This window comes from Poecilia latipinna, unplaced genomic scaffold, assembly GCF_001443285.1.
Source record: "Poecilia latipinna isolate Pla-1442-1.1 unplaced genomic scaffold, P_latipinna-1.0 Scaffold1326, whole genome shotgun sequence".
Taxonomy (NCBI): Eukaryota; Metazoa; Chordata; class Actinopteri; order Cyprinodontiformes; family Poeciliidae; genus Poecilia; species Poecilia latipinna.
Genome location: NW_015113942.1, coordinates 380,092 through 403,315, shown reverse-complemented (window position 1 = coordinate 403,315; position 23,224 = coordinate 380,092). Strand labels below are relative to the sequence as shown.

Here is a 23,224-nt window from a genome sequence, read left to right as displayed (position 1 = left end):
GAGGACCCGAGCTCAGAGGATGAAAGAGACCACCCGCGGAGGGTGAGAGGGGAATTTTTTTTAATTTTTTTTATGAAGCATCTCTTATCAAGAAGTAAAAGTGTTTCTTAAATGCAGGCAAATAAAATCAGCACATGCCCCATAATAGCTGGGATAATTATTTACAAACTAAAACTAAAAGGAAAAAAATAAATAAAATAAAAATCACAAAAGTAGCATCTAATGTACTTTGTGTTGGCTACATGCCGTGTGGGCAGCTTTCTGGACAGTGAACGCGTTGGCTTTTTTGATGATGGTAACTTTATGCCGACGACTTGCAGCTTTGGGCTCAGAGCTTAAGCCCCACGAATTCTTTCAGCCGTCGTGGCTGCGAGTCGGTCGTACAGCTGACAAGGACTGAAAGTGATCAGTGAAACATTTTGTCTGAGAGGAGGGAGATATCAGAACTGGCAGGATGTAAGGGATGGAGAGAATATGGATGAAGCGACAACAAAATGGTTTCGCCTCGCCATCGCTTTCATTACTCCCCCCTTCCAAGGACGGCTGAGTGAAAATGGCTGTGAATAACATGTCGGCTTACTCCGGGAGACACTGTATCATCTATACAGAATAGCATAAACAAAGCCGAATAAACTGTCTTAAGCACAGGATGTGATTTCTCCCTATTCGTTCCAGGACGTGTCAGCTCAGCCTTGTGGATTCGATTCTCTCGCGAGCAGCAGGAAAGAAGAAGATCTCTGGTGGAGCAACCTGACAGTCCTCTTCCAAGCCCAATTAATGCAACTCGAGCATTGATTCATTTGATTTTTAAGAAGTTTTAGATTAGTGTTATTTTATTTTCACTCCTTTCCGGTTAGATTTTCGTTTAATTATGAATAACAAAAAAAAAAAAAAACGTACCTCCTCTATGAAACTTTTTTTTTTTTTTTTAATTTTTTCTCCCAAATGTTAATAAAAACCTTTTTTTTTTTTTTTTTCCTGGCCTTAAGGATGCCACAATCAGCCTTTTAATGAAATTGGCTTTAAAAAGGTTTTAAACCCCCCAAAGGATATAGATAAACACAGAGAGCAGCATGTAATCCCCCAATCATAATTAAAACCTGATAATCACCAAATTTAGAGCAACAGGGATTTGCTCTATCACAGAGCAGGGGGGCTTTAGATGCTCTGTTTGTTCACCTCTCTCTCTCACCTGATCGAAGCTTTTTGATGCGACCCTGGCTGAGGCTGGGGTCGACGGGGAGGAAGTCTTTGAACCAGGAGATATCTGGGTCAGGGGTGCCGCTGGCAGCACAGAGCATGGTGGCTGTCTTTGTCCGCTCCACCACCTTCAGCTGGGGACCCATGTCTATGCTCGGGAAGCCAGACGGTAGCACGTCCTCTGGAACGGACAGAAATCAAGAGCAGGCGTCAGTATGAATGCGTACGGAAATGTGCTGCTTTTTCAGGCGATACTTTTAGTTTGAAAGTTGAAAAGTTTGGGGCGTTTTTCCTCTACCATGTTTAGTCAGAATTACTCACACACATTTACCAAACGTGGGACTTTCAGAGTAGTGGAATTATTTTTGAAAATGTAACCTTTAATAGGACTGAATTTATTCAACACTGGGCAAAAAACTCGATATTTTTTTATTTTTTATTTGCCAAAGTTTCACTTATTCTCGTATTCGGCGACATTCTGTTTCCCCGGAGAATGAACGTTGCATTTGCCTCGGCCACGACTCAAAATGATAAACGTTGGAAAGCATACCATTCAAGAACAGCAGGTGTGTGTTAATCTTCATTAGTCAGAAAATGGCAACAATAAAATAGCACCTAAAAAACAAGAACAAAAAAGTTGCCTTTGCTACCACCACACATTGTGAAGAGGATGGTGAGGGAGGTAATGTACAGCGTCGGAGAGCCGTAGCAATTTCTTTTAGCTCAACTTTTATGTAGCTGCGGTAAAATGCAACATGCATTTTAAGGCTTTTTGCACATCTTTACCACATGTTTACACCCGTACTTGTGGCGGCGGAGCTTTGGCTTCCAGGCCTTCCTCCCCTTCATTAGCGCTCAAAACTGGTCGCGCTCACCTAAATGCTGGTGTGAGAGACGCCGCTCCTCCCTGAAACATCAGCAAAACCATATATGTGGAGCACGTGGAGATACTGGTGCAGACCGGAGAACTAGTACAGCCTTCAGGACAAAAAGCCCCAGGCTAATACTCGCAACAAACCAGTCATTAGGTGATACAGCAGGCGGGAGGAAAACAGCCAGAATGTCAGATGTGTCTGACAAGCTGTTTCAAGAAGAATATAAACATACCGCCCAGTCAGCAGGAGTTGCTTCACTGCTGACACGATCCACACACACACACGCGCACACTCACACTCACACATTGCTGTGAAAAAATTATTTGCCCCTTTCTGATTTTTTCTGTTTTGTTTTTCTAGGTTTTTGCTCACACCATCGTTTCAGCTCAACCTCATTTGAAAATCAAACCATGACTTCAGGATGTAAAAAAACCATTAATTTTGAACACCGATTTCACCTGCTGGAGAGGACAGCTATGAGCAAAGTAACTGCCCCATAATACCAATAACTTACTAACCATTTATAAAAAGTGGCAATAAGTCTTCTGACATCGTTGAGAAGAAGGTTCGGCCCCTTCTTTGCAGAATTGTTTTAATTTGGCCACATTTTTTTACCCATGAATGACCTGCTTTAGGTCATGCCTCAGCATCTAAATCAGACTAAAATGCTGAATTTGACAAGGCTACTTCAAATTCATTGTCCTACTGCATAACTTTAAATACATTTGGGCTTAAGGTCAGAAACTCAGCAGTAAAAACTTGCCTCTAAGCTCTCCCATTGATGCCATTCATTCCCAATCTGTTCCCTGTTATTCAGTTACGAACACCGACATTAACTGAGGTTAGTGGGTTTGACGCTTTAGCTCCTGTTCTGGGTTTTTCCGTGATCTGATGGATAAATTACCAACAGGCACCTGGGGAGTCTGGTCACTCTTGGGAAGGTTCACCATTGTTCCATGTTTTCTTCTTCTGTGGAAAAATGTGTGGAATCCCAAAGCCTTAGAAATGCTTTTGTGACACTTTCTAAACTGGCTGGTGTCATCTGTTGAACATACCGTCACCAGGGCACGGTGTGTTTCCTAGGCGTAATTATATTTTTGCAGAAGGCATTTTTCGTTTTCCCGAATAAATAAACTTGTTTTTATTGAATTTTCAAATTAAAAATTAGCTCGAAGACCTGAAGCATTTAAGTATGAAAAAAAGCATCGGAAGAAATCTGCGCGGGCAAACGCCTTTCCACGGCACTTTACGTGAATGCCGTGTGCTACAAAGCCAGAGAGCCAGAGCCAGGTGTTTGATTGACTGGCAGTAGCTCAGAGTTTTAAGAGGTGCGGCTCTGTGTCGGCGTCCTGAACTGATTCCTGTCTAATAACTATGCAGAGAGCCGTTCAGAAACAGCAGCAGCAATTAGAAGCTGGGATCAAGAGGAGGGGCAGGGCACTGGGGGTAATAAGGACTTGTTAGCGGTAATTGTTAAAATGTACCAACGATTAGAGAGGCCGTTCTGGGATGTGTTCGCATGCGTCTGGATCTGTCTGATTACGCTGGGGGGCAGCGGGAAGGTGTGTATGTGCGAATCTGCTCCTATAGCCGTGCGCCACAGTAACACCACCGCAGACTCTTCAGCCACGTTCTGGAATAATGCCGCGCGACACATCCCCGCATATGCATGAAAGCGAAGGCGTGCGTTCAGGATAGCAGTTGCTTTCCATCACAAGCGTGGACCGGGCGCACTCGCATGCACTTTCTCTGCTGAATGGGGATTAAGGATCTCGGTGACAGCGGTCCAGATGGCCAGACACGAATTCAGGCATCCATCAGCCCACCTGTTTCCTCTGCTCTATTTGCCCCTTTCTAAACCACACACATTCTCTTTCTCTCTCTCTTTCATTACCATACACACCAACACCTCCTCCGTACCTGGATGTATCATTATTTCGCCCCGCTGAAGCGATGGTATTTGTTTAGCTAAGCAGCCGAGCTTATGGGGAGCCATCAGGTACGACTCCCTAAAGCCAGGCGCCACTGCAAACCTGCAGCCGCGCACAGACCACGGTGTGGACCATGACCGCATCAACTGTCTGCGTGTTTTCCTTCGCTCCTCTCCTCCTCCGGGCTCCCTGCTACCTAACTGCATGACAGACACACACCATCTGTTCACGTAAGCTCTGAGGTGGGGATGAGAGGCTGAGTGGAGATACGATCTATCGCCCTCTCTCCTTCCTTTTCTACAGCTGGCAGCGTTGGAGAGAGAGAGTGAGAGAGAGAGAGACACTGCCAGATAGACACGTCATTCTGAGGAGGAAGTTGGGGAGAGATGCCACACAAAGTAAACCGGAGCAGAGCCCGACTGGCGAGGGTATCCGCATACCAGCCCTCTGACTTCAGATAGCAGAAACCACCAAAAATCTGAGCCATCCCCTACAGATCAATGCTAATGCTGCACCTGGTCAGTGATTTTTGCGTATTGAAGAGGCAGAGAGAGGAAGGAGACGATAGGGATCGATGGGGCAGGTCAGGAGGCTACCTCCCCCGAGGCGAGGACTGTGCTGGGCCTACATCTGTTCCTCTCTGTCCCCCCCCCACCCCCCCCACATCCCACCATACCCAACGAGAGTTCAGATGGTCTTTTCATCACACCGCCAGCTACTACTACATAGACTCCCTGGCTGTTAATTAGAGCGCACCACTGCACTGGGTTTGGAGCACAAGCACATATGTGTGTGCGTGTCTATCTGTAGGGGGTCTGGCTCGGTATTCCAGACAGGTCTTTATAAATGCTGCAGAAGATGGCAGCGTGGGCGGACCGGGGACTGAATAATTACACACAAGTTTAAGAAACGGGCAAACAGACACATATGATGGCATGCTTTTAGTTTAGGCGAAAGACAACAGAAGAAGGCAAGATCTCTGAAGTCAATAATTACTTTGACAAGCAATCTATTCAAATAATTGCAATAAAAACACTTTTATTTTATTTTATTGGGAGGTATTGTGAAGATTAATTGGAAATTAACTTTGAAAGGAAAGCTTAAAAAATAATTGAATGAATGGATGAGGACACTACTTTAAATTTTTAGCTGAGAATTGATATTCCAAGCAGAATTAAACAGACTGTGCTCAAATTTGAAATCAAAATCTAACAACTTTATAGAATAATTACCATCTTAAAATAATTGTTTTGAAAAATCAATTATTTTAAAAGAATTAAAAAATTTGCCTGACTATTGCCTTGCTTTGGAAAACAAGCTGAGAAATTAGATTGCCTCAAATGAAGAAAGAGAGGTGCATGTTTATATTCATGAAAGAATTTAAAAAAATAGCAAATACTAATGTGACTGTGTTAAATGCATATCTGCTTACTTATGGCTTTTTATTTATTATTGTACTGTTATTACGATTGGTCATAATTAAAGTAAAAATAATTACTATTCATGTTATTATGCTAACATTTCACAAAACTACCTAAACTTTTTCTCAAAATACCAACAACCAAAACATGTAATTTACATACAAAGAGTGAATTTTTATGGTTTACATGTGTTGTTTCACAAAGCCCAAGTTGAAATCCTTTCGTTTTCAGAGACAATCCTCTTTTTAATTTTGACTATGAACTGTTTGAAAGAGATTGATCATCGAAACCCTGAGAAGATATTAACTTTGCCAACTGTCTTTCACATTCTGGCAATTATTTTATGAACACGGGCAAGAAAAGTAATTCCAACACACAAGGAAAAACGAGTTGACTTTAACTTTATGTGCTCCAGTAATAACAAATTTGTAAACATGTGGAGAAAAAATGAATTTCTGATTTATATAAACAATGCAAAATAAAAACAAAACACTGTGGTTTTAATTATTTTATATAAATAAAAAACAAAAAATAAAAAATCTGAACGTGCCAATGTCCAACACAAGACCTCACATGCTTTCCACCCCAAGGATAATCTGAAAGAAGATATGGACACTTTGCAAAGGGCAAAGTGTCCATATGTGTTTTGACCAGATATGGAGTCACAACATGGCCAGGTGGTCACAAATCCATTATATCTGCTGTAGCACTGCTGCTTATGTACTGTGGTGGAGCTCAGCCCTTTAAAAAAAAAAGGCTTTGTAAAAGTATTTATAGCCCTTGCTTTTTCTTTTACTTACATTTCGATGAAAAACTTCAAATAATATTTGGGGGAAATGTCGTGTCGTACCAGCACAAAGTAGTTCATAATTGTAAAGTGTAAGGAAAACAATAAGTTGTTGGCAGCGTCAGGAAATTCACAGAATCTGTGAATGTGTCAGATTTAGCTAATATGCAATCTTTTTTTTATATACCACTTAGAGAAATAGGCTTAAAAGGAAGAAAATAAATCAAAGATACGCTGCTCCAAGAGACACACGGACAATATATTTAAGCATGACACAGCGCTTGAAACTCCTCTCTGTTTTTTTTTTTTTTTTATGGTTCTAAGAAATTGCTCAAGAAGGGCTTCAGTGATGTGGACAAGGGGATATAATCTTAATAATAAATTCCTTGTGATATATAAACCGTCGTGTTAAAGAAGTCAGGTCTCCAAAGCAAAGGGCAAAGTGTGGCAGAACAGGCGGACTGCTAATGAATTCAACAGAGCAACAGACAAAAAGGGCAGCCTTGAAGCGCACGGCGGACTCTGTGCTGTTGATGCGCATGAAGCAGCAGACAGAGAGTTGTACTGAACTCTTAAGCACAGTTCACTGGAGATGCGAATCGGGAGCTACAGGTACTCTGTCAGGTTCCTGGATGAGTCAGCGACCGCTTGAAATAGATACTGCGGGCATGGCCTTGATCACACTTTTCGCCAAATGAATCATTTATCAAACGCAAACACCGCGGCACAAAAGTCAAGCTTATTTTCTGCCTCCTGGTTAAATTGATAAAGATGGCCAACGGAAAAATGCGCCCATGTGTACACAAAAACACAAGCGCGAGTGTCAACAGAGCTTTCGGGGAGCACTGGCAAGCTCTGAGCAGCATTGTTCCCTGGAGCTTTGCGTTTTGTGTGCGTGCGTGTGTTTGTGTGCGTGGAGAGGTTGAGAGTGTACATTTTGGCCTGGTTATGTTTGCAGAAGGGCAATCAGGCCCGGTGCCCAAAACCAGTCAGCAGAGCCAGCCGGATCTGGGCAAATATACAATTTGTGTGTCCGTGTGCTCGTATACACATACGGTAGTTGTGCTGTGGCAGCACACACTCGAGCGCGCGCGCGTGCACCCAGTGAGTCAAACACATAATGCATATGATGCAAACAAACAAACAGGAATCCAGATTTTATTTCTCTGTGTCGCTTTGTAATCCCACCCTCCTTCTGCCACTCACACGCACACGCACGCACACACACACGGACGCACGCATACTTACTCTGCTCAGAAACAGGTTGGCTATTCATATTTCAGGTTATTTCAGAGGGAAATGTGCATAAAAGCTGATCTCAGGCTGCCTGATTCAGGATTAATGTGCCAGCACTCAGCAGTCTTCAGAGACAGTAATGCACTGACTCCCAAAGGCTGAACGAGGACTGAGGGGGAGCACTATAAATGCTAATAAACCTTTATGATAATGGATCACAACACAATGCAGATTCTGGACTTCATGGATCTGTCACATGCGAAAAACGCCGGGGCCTGTCCAGGGCCTCCCGCTTTACGAGAGCGAGGAACAAACGCGTACAACGGGGACTTACGGCAAACACAAAGCAGGAAAGAATGGCGGGGGGGAGGAGGGGGAAGAAAGACAGAGAGAGAGAGAGAGAGAGAGAGAGAGAAAACAGAAGAAAAGAAAAAGAGTAAAGATGGGGGCATGTGATGAAAGAGACAGCTCTCCTCTCAAGGAGCATAATCCTCTTGCAAGCTGACTTGATACTCTCTGTTGTTTTCAGACTCAAATGCTGTTTGAGCCGCCGGCCTGCCAATGCAGCTGACGCCTGGGGCCTGAGGGGAGGTGGGATGGAGGGTGTGGAGGGGGGGAGAGTCACTGATGTGACTCTGAGAGGGAGGTGACAGAACATCTCTCCTCCCTGTTCCCTTTCTCTCACTCTCTCTCTCTCTTTTTCCCCCTCTTTCCTCACCTCCCGTTCCCCTAAAATGGGACACTGGGAGGTGAGTATAATCAGGATTACCCTTCACCAAACCGGGTAGAAATGTGCACACTCACACACAGACGTGAAGTACGAAGTCCTGCGGACACGTGCGCGCGTGCACGCACCCGCGAAGGCCGTCCGCGCGTGCATGTGCACGAAGCGCCGCAGTAACGAGAATCTCTCGCCCACCAGAGGTTTTTCAAACATGCAGAGCTGCTGATATTTCTGTCTCCCGAAGGCAGAACGACACAAGTGCAGCGTCCATTGAAAAGAGCAGTTAGGGTGGCAGCGGGGGGCCCTGGGGCGGCTTGAAAAATGCAACAGGAGGAGTTTAAAAATAAAAAAAAACCTGAGAGACAGTAAGGGTCTGGAGAAGATGAAAGGATGAATAAAACAAAAGGGGAGAAATTAGGATGGGACATTGCTGTGGGCCAAAGAAAAAGCAGATGATGGAGATGGCACTGAAAAAAAAAAAAAAAAACACCATCACCTAGCATCTCATATCCCTCTCCATTAGGTAACCTACTGTAGAGGAGCAGTAGCAAGCATCCTGTGACCAACAGCAGACCTGTTCCACTGCACGGCTCTGCTGTGGGCCTCAGTCAACAGACATAAAAACGACGAGATGAACTGCATCAGAAGATGAAAAGACGAAGAGTGGAAGGCGTTTCGAGCAGTAATGGAGAGCCTTCTTCCTAACTCGGTGGTTAGTGAGCCTTTCCCACAATGAATCATTTCTTTTAAAGTCTGACCCAAGCAACATTTTTTGCACATTTTCTGCACTTAGCAGCACTTTTGGATGGCGTGATCTATTTCAAAATGTAGTGCTGACTGCAAGGGCATCAGGTACTACCAAATGATCAGACATAAAACCAATAATCACACCCCAGCTGTGAGGAAAAACTTTCCGAGGCGGCAAGTAAAATGTCATTTTTCGCTTTTTATATTAAATCTTTAGCATTTTAAATGAATCAAAATGGATTTATAATTTCAGAGGAAGAAACGGGTCTGACCCCACCGATTACTGGGCTGATGCAGAAATCACTATTGCATTACCCAACTGCAAATATGCACAGCAATCTTATAAATTTGAAACAATTTTTAGCAGTTTTTTTTTTTTTTTTTTTTTTTTTTTCCCCCAATTTGACAGATTACTTACATTTAATCTGGAGCTCCACAATATATTCAGTCGCAATCATCGTTAAAATATAACTGCATACAATATTGCAGTCACAGAGAGATGCTGGATGGAAAATATTTGGCAGATTCAAATATTTCAGCCGCCATGCCAAAATGAATATTTAGCCACTTTTGGTGGATTTTCATCGTGATTTCTACCTGTAGCTGATATTATCTTACTCATCGAGACTACGAAGAGCAGGGAGATTCGTGGGGACACATTGATGATGAGGGAGGAGAGAGGAAAACGTGGGCCAAGACTATGTGAAATCTGTGGGTTGCAATTTTCTGCCCTTCTTCCTATATGAGCTCAAAGGGAAACGCTATTATGGTATATCCGCACAACTGGTTGCCATATTGGAAACATTTGCTTCACATTTCCATTCCCAGACAACATGGGAGTAAGAAGGCGCTTCAGCGGTGAAGGGAAAGCCAACCGGTTCAAAGAAAGCTTCTTCATTTTATTGCGTGAGCTTTCAAACTCTTCCTTAAAGGGATTTGGTGATGTTGGCAGCCTTTTGAAAGACGCTGACACAAAGTGAGAATATTAGTCTAGAAGCTGCTGCTGTAGTTCTTGAACGCCAAAAGTGACGTTAGGTTCCAACACCGCTGTCGAAAGCTTTGCGATCCTTTTCGACGTTTTCTTTGACAGATTCGTTACAATCGTCTTCGGATCGGAGGCATCTTTACACAAACTGACACAGAGAAATGCAGGTAGTAATTCACAAATCCCTTTTTTCTTTATTCAAATTGCAGGAAGGGATCTTCTTGCGTGAGCTTTGAGAAAGGGATCCTATTTCTCCATTAGTATCACGATACGCTGGCTTCCTATTAAATTCAGGATTCAGTGGAAAATTTGATTACACATACAGTCCTCAACAGCATAATACTTTCTGACTGACTTTATGCCTCCCGCCTCACAGGAGCAGTCCTCTCTCGACGTGCAGGAATACGTGTCATTCACAGAATTTCCAAGTCACGAGTAGGAGGCAGAGCTTTTAGTTCCCTGGCCCCTTTCCTGTAGAATCCTTCCCGCCTTCGACATGAAACATGGACACACTCCAAATCTTTTAAAACGGAGCTCAAAAATCTCCTGGGGAAAAATCCCTATCACACACGGCTGTTGTGTTGTGTACCTGTTCTCACTTAAATGTGCTGAATATTTTTGTTGTACTGCCACTGTAGCCCATTTGTTTGATTTAACAGATTTTACGTTTTAATTTAGCTTCTTATTTTAACTGTTTTATATATCATATTTGTTTTTTTAACCTAACTGACTTTCCATTGCTTAACCTCAATATCTATTTATTTCATGTCGAAGGTTTGCTAGTTCAGCCTGCTTGTGTTGCCTCTTACAAGCACATGAAAAGTGCAAAACGAATAAAGCTGAATTGAAATGAATGTTCTTAATCGCTCGTGTACACACGTAACGTCGTCTCCGCTCATCAATAATTAATGACCCGTTCAAGGCAGAAAGGTTTGTTAAATGACAGTGAGTGATTTTCTTGCTGGATGTAGAGGCTTTTTAGTCCATTTTGCTAACACTTTACATACAAATAGAGCCAGGAGGTTGACGGAGGAAGCTTTTCTAAACCGCCGCTACAATCTGAAGACATTAAGACCCGGGCCCCCTCCCTCCCTCCCTCCCTCCCCCCCCCAGCGCCCTTCATCTCAGCAGTTTGTAATTTCAAATTTTGCAGCTTTGAAGCCGGGAAGGATATGAATATAGGCATGAGAGGATCCTTCCGAGGTTTATCATGGAAGAATGCAGCTAAACATATTCGCAAGATTCTAGGAGTACGGCTAGCAGACCACAAACAACACAAAATGTTTAAGGAGAGGTCGTGGAACAGAAAAGAAATCAGTGCTATTAGATATTCCCAATGTAGATATGAGGATCCTATCCTCTAGATTGGATCATCTCTACCCTCATAGATGCTTTCAAGGACTCACTCATTGCTCATTAGATCAACTCCTAAATTTAATGGGAGGTTAGCTTTGAATTAAATAACATGAACAACATAGATTTTTTTCAAGTATTTAGTGTGCAAGTTATAAAAAAACAAATATATATATGTTTTTTTACAATGAATAAAAATGCATACTGCTGATTCTTAGTATCATCCCCACTGTTCTAATCAGAGCTCTTGCAGTTTAGTTGGCAGAAAAAGGTGAAATGTTGACAGAGTGACAGACAAATTGAGACCTAGTGCTGGAAATGGCTAACGGTCAGCCACTAGCAGCAGTAAAGTTGTCATGTCCTGCACCTGTCAGCATGAAACCCGTCTGGGTCTGAAACGCAATTGATCATTTGTAGATCAATAAGTAAACCGATCAGAAATGAGTTGCAAAATTTAAACAGGGATTTATGAAGCCTTAAGTACGGTATATATATATATATATATATATATATATATATATATATATATATATATATATATATATATATATATATATATGGCAATAGGACAACCTTTGAATAACACAAGAACATAACTGCAATAGTTATATAACAGCAGTTAACTATTGCAATATATTAGATGGTTCCAGCAGTACATCAGCTAATTTCCTGCTGGCTGCGCTGGAGGACATATGGAACAGTGATGACACGACACTTTTACGGGACTGACGCAACCAAACAGGAAGAGCCGCTGGGAAAGAGTCTGTAAGCATGTTCGATTTTACGAGCACATCCGAACAGATTTTCATATTAAAAACTTAAAACGTGTAGCTCTCACCTCGAGTTAAATAACATTTTTAAAATTTCATACCCTGTCGTTAATAACATGCATCCCCCCCCCCTTTGTTTCACTAAGATGCTTCTCCCTTAAATAAATGTAATCTGTGTATTTCCATGACAACGCCCTCTCAATGTGTGAAATGTTAGATGCTCACTGCAAACACCTAATTGATGCAAATGTGTTGCATGTTTGTGCCGTTTGCTCCAAAGTTACAGCACCTAAACGTCCTACTGTACTGTCTACTACAGCCATGAACTCTCCTGAAGCCTGCATGCAGGTGATTCACCTTTTACGGTTTACCGGCTCTGAATAAAAGTAAATATTACTTCGCTTAATGATACCCTGCGCTCTGGTATCGAAGGCAAGGCATTTTTATAGTCAACGAGAAAATGGGAAAGTCGTCCTGACACTAGAGAAGAAGCTAAGAGAAATAAAAGCGCATGCTACCAAAGTAAGAGCCACTCACAGACACACACACGCACACACACGCACATGGGAGGCTGACCCTTGAGGTGCAGTTTCTGTGGTAATGTGCTTTAGATTGGGGCTATGTGTGCAGAGATGATGGGCGCAGTAACAGATGGACAGGAGTCTATTCCCTGGGCTACCAGCCTTCTGCTTACTACACAGCCCTGCCAGCTCCACAGTCCTCATCCATCTTCTGCACCCCTCCTCCCCTCACCCGATCTCCGCTGACATCCCATTTCATTTCTATTGTTTTTCACAATCCTCTTGGTTTGCTCAACTCCCTCCCACCTCCTCGTTCCTCCATTATAACTCCTCTCACCTCTCCTTGACCAGCTCCCCCTCCAATTTTCCTCCACAACTGAATTACTCCTGATAAGAAAGGCTTGCCTGCTAAAGCATTGCCTAATCCAATGACTTCTCTTGTTTGAGCAACCGTTTGAAAAGCCAGCCCTTCTCTTTCCTCACCCAAATCCAGCTGCGCCGGGCGAACGGCCAGCGCTCGGATCGTAGCCTTAAGAGCCGCATGTTGTAACTTAAGCTCACGTCTTGGTTGGGGCAAAACCTTATTAAGGCTTCCCTGCAAGAAGACAGTCAACATTAGATTAACACCCTCACTCTGGCCAGGAAGCGGAATGATTACAGCAAGCTGGAATGCTAAAAAAGCCCCAGAGCCAACAGACCTAGCTGGCCCTCACTTCGGCCAGTTCATGCTCGGTTGCGCTCCGAAGGACTATAAAAAGAACAGCTCGCTGCAGCCTGATGTGCAAGGTGGGGTGTGGCCTTGTTCCACTGTCACATCTACAACCTCCAGCCCCCCCGGCGGCTGCGGGGGGGCCGAAAGAGGACACGCGTGTCGAGCTGAAAGAGAAGTTCATCCGTGTCTAAAAGCGCGCGAGCGTGCGCTTACCTCTGATGATATCCAGCTTTGCAGTGGTGGTGTTGTTTCCTTGGCTGTTGCGCGCCACACACTCGTAGACATTCTCGTCTCGAGGAGCTCTGAGAGGCTGGATCCTCAGCACGGCTCCAGCACCTCCGTCAAACTCTATGGTCTGGACAGCCACAGGATTTTACAGAGTAGCATATATTAGTCACGGCAGAGTTAGCAGTTCAACTCTTAACAGTAGAGAAGGGATCCCTTTCTTTTCTGATCTGCGGGGTGGCCGCATTTGAGAGCGCCGTCTTTTTACAGCACTTTGACGATTACGACAGCAGATGTTTTTTTTTTTTTTTTGAGACACTTGACTATTTCAGCGAATCATTAAGACACATTGTGTACCTGTAAACACGCTCCAGAGGCTGGCGGTCAGCAGCTTGCACAGACACTGTACTTACCGAGAACAACGTGATCCGGATGCCCTGTCTGAGACGAAGTCTTTAGAATCAGTTAAGTCACATTCCTTCACAGTTAGACCTCGACTTATCTAGAAATGAAAAAAATGCCCTTCACGACTCCCTCGTTTGCAGCATTTAACTTTTTGTTTGACATTATTCCGCGAGTTTCAAATAAAACTGTGCCCATTTGAATTGCTCTGTTCTAATCAATATGTTTGAAATCATGTGCTACCCATTCACACTCGGCCAGAGGTTAGTTGAGGAAACTGACATCACTCTCGTTGGTCTGTCACGCTAGAGTCATTCGTTTACTTTAGCAGCTGGACTACATCGCAAGCCTCATTCTGTTCAAAGTATGAAATAGTGATTATTCCGGATCTGAAAAGGTCACCAATTACCACTCGACAGGTCTGCCTCCTTAACAGAATGTTTTCTACTTCACAATGATAAAAAAAAGGGCCAAAGCAGCCCAAGAAATAAACAGTAAGCCTCATTTAAAAACCGGTGACATTATTTTCTCATTGCTGTCGAGCTTTCTGGTATCCTGCTGGCTTTAATGCTGCTGCCTCTTTAAAGAATCCGCTCTCAGGCAGACTCTGGGGGGGGGGAATAAACACGGCTAGATAATCTGTCCTTAAAATGGTTCTAGCTTATTTATTAATGTAAACTATATCTAGAGCAAATTGATTGGGATTCTGAAAGATAAGCGTTGTCTGTAACGATACCAGCAGAAGGGCAGATTGGAAAGCGGGCACATGATTTTAGCCAATTGCACAAAGCAGAAACATTTTTTTTTTTTTTTACATTTTTACATCTGAGTGTAAAACCTACAGATTTTTTTTTTTCCCCACAACAATATAGTATGCATGTGCATTCATGGTGTAACATAAGATCAGTTTAGAAAGAAGCTCCTCGCCGACAGTCAGATGTTGTTCTTTTTTGGGGGCAGGGGAGGGGTCAACAATTTTCTCAGGACCTGCAGCTCTCTGTGGTGTATTTTTCTTCCATGCATGTTTTGCATCTGCTGTGTTACTGGGCATAAGGCAGGACAGCCTGCATCTTAACTCTATTGCAGCGATGAAGCACACAGTATGTGGGGAAAACATGTAGAAAAACAACTGGAGCAAACTGGTTTGTAAAATATCGATTCTCAGTTTAAAACATATTAAAAAAAACTTTAATTTGGCAAATTATCAGAGTTAGGAATAATGCATAAGACCTACATTAGAATGTAGACGAGAGATTTCTTTCTTTCTTTTTTATTTTTATTTTTGAAAAGCACGGATTGGATAAAAATCAGTCCAGATGCAATGTCAACTGAGCTACTGCAGACCTGTTACTTGCAAAATACATGAGTCATTCAAGGTAAGAGAGAAAAATATTCCTCAGAGTGCTGCCAGATTTTTATTTATTTATATTCTACTTTAGTCAGAGCCATCTTAGAATCCTAATCATGTTTACTGAATAAGCATGAGAGCATCTCCGTGTTTCACTGCGTTAGCTTTTCAATTAGCTTAAGTCTGGATGGAGCATAACAGAAGCTGTGAAACGTCAGACCTGTTGATTTTTTTCTAAACGTTACAGTTCAAGTGCAACTATTCTGAGATAAATTTGACAAATATTGAAGAAATGTCACAATTTACCTTTAAAAGAACGATGAGATAAAGATCCCTCAGTGTGAAGCAAAATACTTTATCCTTTAAAATGACTGATTTTGATAAGACTTTTGAGGTTTAGAACTCTAAAATGATTAAATGCAGATCGTTCACCCCACACAGATGCATACATTCAAGCCTATTTATTCACTGGAGTCAATGTTAGCCCATGTGAGGGCTCATCATTGTGCATTGTGACAACCACCTCGATACGCTGGGAGTTGACCTTCTTGCCCTTCTTGTTCCAGTAGACTACTGGCTTGGGGTTGCCAGTGGCCTGGCACACAAATGATGCCACACCCCCTGACACCCCGATCTGGTCTGTGGGAATTTTGGTGAACTTCGGCGGAGCTGAAAAGCAGGGAAGGAGAGAAGAAAAAGGAAGAGTGAGAAACGGGATGAAGCAAAGGAACAAACAAACAAAAAAACTGAACAAAACCCAGACATGAAAAGTCATATTTGGAGGAAATCAAATCAACCGCGAAGGCAGAAATAGCAACTCCTGCTGATCCACGCCCTGTTTCACTTTCAGGGACTGGCCAGAGTGACTTGTGTCCTGACGGCTGCGCCATTGTGCTTACTTCCTGGGTATCATCTAGAGGACAAGCTGAAGGACTTCCTGTGGGTCATAAATAAAAGATGGGTCTGGGCTTCATAGGAACATCTCTCTCTCTTTACCCCCCCACTCTCTCTGGGCCCACCGTTCTCTCTCTCTCTCTCCCTCCCCTGCAGGACAACACAGAGCTGTATGCAGCAGCACAGGCTGTCATCCCACATGAGCGTTTCACAGGTAGGAGAAGTGTTGGCTGAAGATTCACAGCATGTAATTGGCTTAAATGTATTAATACCAGAGGCATGATTTTTGTGCCTGCAGAGCGCCACACACCTGTGGGGGGATGGGGGGGGGCGAGGAGGGGGGAGGGGGATGAGACCTGGAATTGCGGAGCGTGACGATCCTAATTTCCGCCGTTTACTTCCTGCTCGTGGCTTGGTGGAGGAATTCAAGAGGATATTTTCAGGGATTACGGCAGGAATGTGAGACGCTTTAAGGCGCTGCAGTTGCCCTCTGCAAGAAAACAGCAATTTCCAAGTGTGATATTGAACCAACAGTACTGAACCTACACTTTTCGCAGCAGCTGAGTCAGACCGGTAAAACAACCTCACGCATCCACCCCTTGCTATCTGTCTGTGGCCTGTTGCCATGGTGCCCAGCTTAACTCCTCTTCAACCGCCGAATCGCTGCTATCCATCAGGGCGAAGTCAGGATGACCCTTACCATAGCAACCCGGTTCCCTCCTCCCCTGCGTCTAGGTGGGCGAGGTTGCACTGTGTTGATTGAAGACATGGCAGGAATAATAACAATAATATTACTAAAAATGGTGGGGGGAGTAAAAAAAAACCCCACATCTGTCTATCAAATATTAACAGGCAGATAGTAGGTCTAATTCTCTTCCCACTCCTTTCTGTTCTAAATAGCCAGACGAAACACTTTCCATTTTCTCCATAAAGCCTTGACAGGAACCGGAAAAACGCTGTGACAAAAAAAAAAAAAAAACCCTTCTCCTTTGCTTGCTACACCGTGTGTTTGGCATGTCAGAAATAACGCGGTTTCGTTTTGTGCTTGCCATAATCCTGAGCAGGAAGGAGCATAAAGCACATAGTGAGTAATCTGACTGAACAAATTTATCCTTCCCATATTTAGACGCCGGAGCAGGTTATTTTATGCCTGTTAGACCCTCAGAAACACACACAACGTCAAGCAAACTGCACCTTCCCCGTGCCAATGACATGAGTGCCATAGAATTTTTTATTTATTTTTTTTAAAAAGGAAGAAAAAAAAAAAAAAGTCGTCAGGGCAGAAAGCGCCTTCCTCCTGTCTGTGGGATTACGAAGGAACTCCGTGTTAGTCTCAGGGCTTGAATGTGGGTATTTTTCATTGGCTTTGTGTTGAGTCCGAAATGTTTTCTATGTTCTCTTAAACGCACCAATCCTTGTGCAAAACTGATCCCACTAGCAGAATAACCACTTAAGCCTCTTCTGACAGCCGGGGAAAAGCCCTCGAAGGCTGCGGCTCTGAATGGATTTGCACTCAACAGAAACTTGTTATGATCAGGATGTTCTTGGGAAATAAAGGTCTAATAAAGACCCCTGTCTTTTTTTAATAAAAACAAAAAAAAAGGTGGTTTTTTTTTTTCTCCACTGCCGTGGTCTGCCGCCGCTGACAGACAACCGGTCGGGTTTTAATGGAACACCTTTGTGACTTGTAATCACTCGCCAGAGAGACTGACAACTGCTGAGCTCAGACGTAACAAGGCAAAATGTCTCAGCATTTTTGTCATGCCAAGTGACAAAAAAAAAAAAAAAAAAAGCATAATTGGAAGTCAGTAGTTTTCCTCAAGTCTGACTATAATCAGTCCACACAGTTTTCCTGTCAGAAGTGTTCGGTCCGAGTATAACTTCTTATCAAATGTTTCAATTTGTTTTACCTTAAATAACAGTACCAAAAGGCAAATGTATTAAGAGCAGCCAGCTTTGGTCTCACAAGCCCTGCAGCCAGTTTTAATAATGTATCTTCTCCTGTTTGTGCCTCACTGCTGTCAAACTTGTTTTCATCTCATGCTCAAAAGTGTAAAAAAAAAAAAAAAAAAAAAGCCAGTGATACAAAGATAATAAAATCAACTGGAATTGCTTTTGTTATTTTTTGGGAGAAAGAAAATGACATTACAAGGATCATTTGACACAAGAAAGCAAATAAGAAACAAAAATTACCACGGACCTTTCCAGAATTTATTAGCAAAAACCTGACATTATTTAGTAAGTTGAGTTCTCCCTTTTATTTGGAAAAGGAAATATTTTAGATCAAACTGGGATGACTCATGTTTGAAATGACCCCGATAACTTGCCAAACATTTGGAAAACATTTTTGTCTGGACAAGTACTACAAGCTAATATAATTAGGGTGTAATTATATTAGATATGAGGGTGTGTGCTTTAAGCTGGACACATTTTTAGACATTTTTTTTCTAATAAGAACAAATGAGAACTACCTCCTAATGAAAAAGGAAGTAGTTGTTTCTTGAGTTGTTTGATTGCCTCGATGGAAACGACAACAAAAGAGTGAGTCCAACTGGTTCACAAAAAAACTGCGAGAATATTACAAGTGGCTAATAAGTAGCTGCTACTGGCACTGTAGTTAACAATTGTTTCCAAGCTTAGTATTAGCACCAAACTAAAGGAATGATTCACAATTTTTATGTTTTCTAAAACCTTTAATTCATTAGTGATTGTTAGCATTGGGAGTTTAATACTGTAATTTCGATTAATTTCAGAAAAACAAAACGGCTTAAAAAATGCACACACTTAAACACACTGTAGGTTGCCGATGTACATCCCATCCGAATTTGTGCTTCAATTAATAAAATGCTCTCTTGTGCGTTTGCAGGATGTTATATGATTAAAAAAAAGTGCTTGACGACGCCGGTCTAACATTTTTGAGAGTGAAACTTTGTCATAAATATCACTCAAGAGCCCATCAATCTAAAACCTAAAGCCAGGTAACATCTGCGACGACATGAAACATCCCGACAAGATCAGAAAACAAACGCCTGAAAATGTCACGCCAGCATGGTTTTAATCCGGAGCCGTTTTCTGTTTTTTTTTTTCCTCCTCGTGTTTCCGTGTCGGTGTAGAACAGATGTGGAATGCCATTAAAAGGACTCTAGAATCTTTGAACATTTATTTAGTTACTTTGACACGACAGCTTTTTAAAAATCCTAGTCTGCATTGATACCATGAACTCACCCACGCCTTCGTTAGCAATAGCTAGGTGAAAAACTTTAACATACAGAGGGGTCAAACAGATTTCTACAAATCTAAACAACAGTTTGTAATTTGTGAGTATTCTTTGGATTTGTAAACCCAAAACAGTGATTCTTAGTTTTCCGGAAAATATTTCTAGAAAATCTCAACTTGTGAATCAGATATCATGTCTCATTTTGTGAGCAGGATGCATCATTTCACCCTGAACACACAGTTGGACAGGAGGAAAATTGAAAAAAAAAAAAAAAAAGCACTATTTCCAATTTTAAACACTGAGAGGTGTTAGGTTCCATCTTTAGACTTGTATCTTATCTGCCATCCAAAAATTAAAAAAAATAAAAAATTCAGCTTGGTGACAATTTCAGATCACTGATAGCCAAAGCCTGGCTGAGAAATTCTTGGTGTGTGTCTGCGTGTGTAAACCACTGAGGCAGGAAATGTGTTGAGATGTTGTAATCAAGAAGATGATGAGAAACATACTGATGGGACCTCCCGCCTTATCAAAACACATTAACAACGCCACAGTTCAGAGCTGATGTACTGACAGGACAGGATTCACTCCTCGGATGACACCCACAGAGCGTGCGCATGTACTTACACATTTATATGTAGGCGTGCTCGTATGCATCTCATTTACTGTTTGATTGTCAGATGTTAAAATGACAAAGAAACAATGAAAAAAAAATAAATAAATAAAAAAAGAAGGAAGAAGTAGATATATTATTTTACCTAGTGCTTCACACAAGCTGCCCCATGGCCTGGTTAGGAGGATAATCAAAGGCAGCAACAGACACAGGGGAGATGAGAGGAAGCAGGAGCCAAGGATGGTTCGCCTGGACTGTGCCAGAACTCCGTCTGGCTTACACGAAGGCATGGCACCACCGCCGAGTTGGTTGGAGATGACTAATATGCAGGTAGGGCTTCGCTCAACGGGGGTAGGCACTCTGCAAACAGAACGAGATGAAGGTCAGGCACATTTCTGTCGCATCTGATTCATCGCTCCTCCTGCGTTTTAGAGCTGCTTATCCGCAACTTCGATGCACCACGAGGGGAGAAAGTACATAATGTTGTTTCTTCTGGGAAAAAAAAAAAAAATAAATAAATAAAAGCGAAAAATGTAATCATTATGAAAATCAAAGGCAAATGTATGCAAATGTAGGATTAAGTTTTCTGATTTAAGCCTGAGCACTTCTGACTTGTGGGATTAGGAGCTCCGGCAGGCTGACTGTGACGGAACTAATTCCAGAACAATAAAGCCACTGCTCAATAACTACAGCAAGAAACAGAACAAAACAGTTTTCGGCGTACAGCTTCTGTATTAATAAGTCTCCTTCTCTACTGAGCCATGAAATGAGCTGCAATGATACAGATTTAAGCATCCTTTCCCCCTCCCCCCATTAAGACACCCTAATAATTTCATTTTGGCTGCAGCCTAATTCCCTCTCAGCACTCAGTATTTCAGCATTCTGCCGACACATAAAAGTTTTATATATCTACAGTAGGCAACAGTAAAGGAAAACAGTTAAACAAAGAGGATTTGGAGGTTAGTAGGAATGCCACAAAATTCATCTGACAGCACATAAATACCGGCTGCTTCAATACATGTGAACCCTCTTTAGATAACCCCAGAGCCTTTGGGGGAGTTGCCATGGGTACTTTGCTCTCTTCGCTGCTGCAAACACACGCACGCAGAGCGACGCACATCTGGAAGTCCCCACATAAATCAGCTTTGTCTGCTCGCAGAGATTTGGGAAAGCTGCGCCGAAGCTCCGCATCCGCGAGTCAATAACTCCTCAGTCTTATCGCGCTCTCCCGTCCCCCCACCTCTCATCAAAAGATATGTCAGAGCGCAGGTGGAGAGGCCAAATGAGAAAGGAGCCTTTGTTAACCTGTCGTACATCAAATGCATATATATCCTTGCCTTCAAGTAGCAATACAAGATAATATATACGCTCCTGAGGAGACATAATGCAGGCGACAGGCCACGCTGTGATTCCCACGTGAATATAGACATGCAGAGACGAACGGGCTTGCAACTGGAATCTGATGATTTTGATCTTGCTTAGTTTAGACCGGTGGGGTATTTTTTTTCCAATCAATGAAACAGATGTGTTTGCTACTGGATCATCTATTTTACAACATTTCAAGTGTTTTACAGATCAAAAATAAACCTGAGGAGACAAAAATATGTAAAGAATCAACGTAAAAGAAAATTTTAGTTTTTTTTTTTTTTTTTACAATGTGTCAGGACAACTTGGAACTTGGAAAACTTGGCAGTCTTTGCAAAAACGAGATACAAAAGACAATTCGAGATGAAGGGTTGCCGAGCCTCATAATCATTCCTGTCCAATACTTAAAATGAAAAGGATGCGTACCACTGTAACCAGGAAACACTTTGCTCCACATTTTTAACATTCAGTTAGTTTTGAAGACTTCACCTCTCTCTAAAACCGAGTGTTATTATTACGCTCACTAATCTAGGCTCCAAGTCTATTCGTAACTCACAAGCTGTGTCACCTACAGCCAATTAAAACTGTGTGTAGCTAAGATACATGTCACAACAACAGTCAAAGATGTTCAGGACACTTCTGTAGCTCGTCAGCCTTGTTTGCGGCAAAAAGCTGAAAGGTTGAGCTTGTCCATGGAAATTAGTGAGCTCATCAAACAACATGAAGCCGGAAAAGTAATGGCCTCTTCCTCACTGAGTGGCCTTTCAGCTCATGTCACTACAGTCATTTGACTGTCGACGGCAACTCCAGCCATAATTACTTTTACTTTCCAGAAGCTGGTAACTTCATAAAGGCTTCAACTTCTTAATTGTTTTGCCTTAAAGTAGGAACATCCTGTTTTTTAGCCACTACACTCTCTCTCTCACACAATGTGACTTTGCCTCTTGTTAATTAATAATCCACCATGGCAGGATGGTTGGAAGAAATACTTTGAATGCTGCTCTTGTATTAAAGCTCTTAAAAAAAAAAAAAGGAATCGGATCTAGCTAAAACCAGCAGGGGCAGATCAAAGATCGCGCATACATTTTTGACTGGTACATATCAAAAATAAAGTCCCTGACTTTCCATACGTACTGTCAGACATAGAAGAGCAGCAATGGTTGCTCTACTTTAATAATAATAATTTAAAAAAAAAAGGCTTTCTAGAGAGCAGGAAATTCAAAGATTCCTCCAACCCCCTTTTGGGGCTAATGACCTGCTCAAACATATTACTGTCTGCCAGCTCCTGAACTAAAAATAGCTCAGCCGAAAATACGTCTATCTGATACAGGCTCTTATTCCTGCCACTCTGCCCTCGCCTTATCTAACGCCGGGTAATAGCAGCTGAATAGAAAAGCTTTCTCCCTCTCAATTGAGCGCGATAAGAAAAATCAGATCACAACTCATTCAGTCGCCATTGGCAGCATGCTAAGTAAATTCTCTGCTTACGGAAACTCAATTTTCCCCGCATTAATCTAAGCGGGGTCACTGTTCTGCACGAGGGCCACATGGCCACTGAAACATTAGGTGCGACCTGTGTGTTCTGGAGTTCTGTGTACGATTCGGATTTGCTGGATCCTCAATGTTTCCCTGAGAGCAAATTCTGACCTTACGGATCATTTTCGGTTGATCCACTCCTCCTCGTTGTCTTTCACATGCTGACAAACCCTCTTTGCACTCCTTCGTCTTTAGTCGCATACCCTCTAAAGTAATCCCTAAATCTTCCTCCCATATCTCACTCTGGCATGAGACTATATTCCTGAAATCTCCTCTTCTCCTACTTTCTTTCATCCCTTTCCGCTGCCCGCCCATCCACTTCCTCCTCGCCCTCCTTGTTAACCTTTTCTCTCTCGACGTTGCCT

General features: G+C 42.5%; 1 protein-coding gene across 9 annotated transcripts in view; it reads right to left on the bottom strand.

The window, feature by feature from the left end:
* ptprsb (protein tyrosine phosphatase receptor type Sb) overlaps window positions 1-23,224 on the bottom strand; it is a 113,781-nt gene that overhangs the window by 66,054 nt on the left and 24,503 nt on the right. For 5 of the 9 annotated variants that reach the window (XM_015055610.1, XM_015055611.1, XM_015055614.1 and 2 more), the window contains exons 2-5: window positions 20,104-20,318; window positions 15,758-15,906; window positions 13,476-13,617; window positions 1,193-1,381 (exon numbers count right to left, since the gene is read on the bottom strand). In XM_015055610.1, the coding sequence (XP_014911096.1) occupies window positions 1,193-1,381; window positions 13,476-13,617; window positions 15,758-15,906; window positions 20,104-20,248 (625 nt within the window). In that variant the 5' untranslated portion in view covers window positions 20,249-20,318. The remainder of the gene's footprint in view (window positions 1-1,192; window positions 1,382-13,475; window positions 13,618-15,757; window positions 15,907-20,103; window positions 20,319-23,224) is intronic. The other 4 variants (XM_015055618.1, XM_015055613.1, XM_015055617.1 and 1 more) reach the window with 1 other exon arrangement.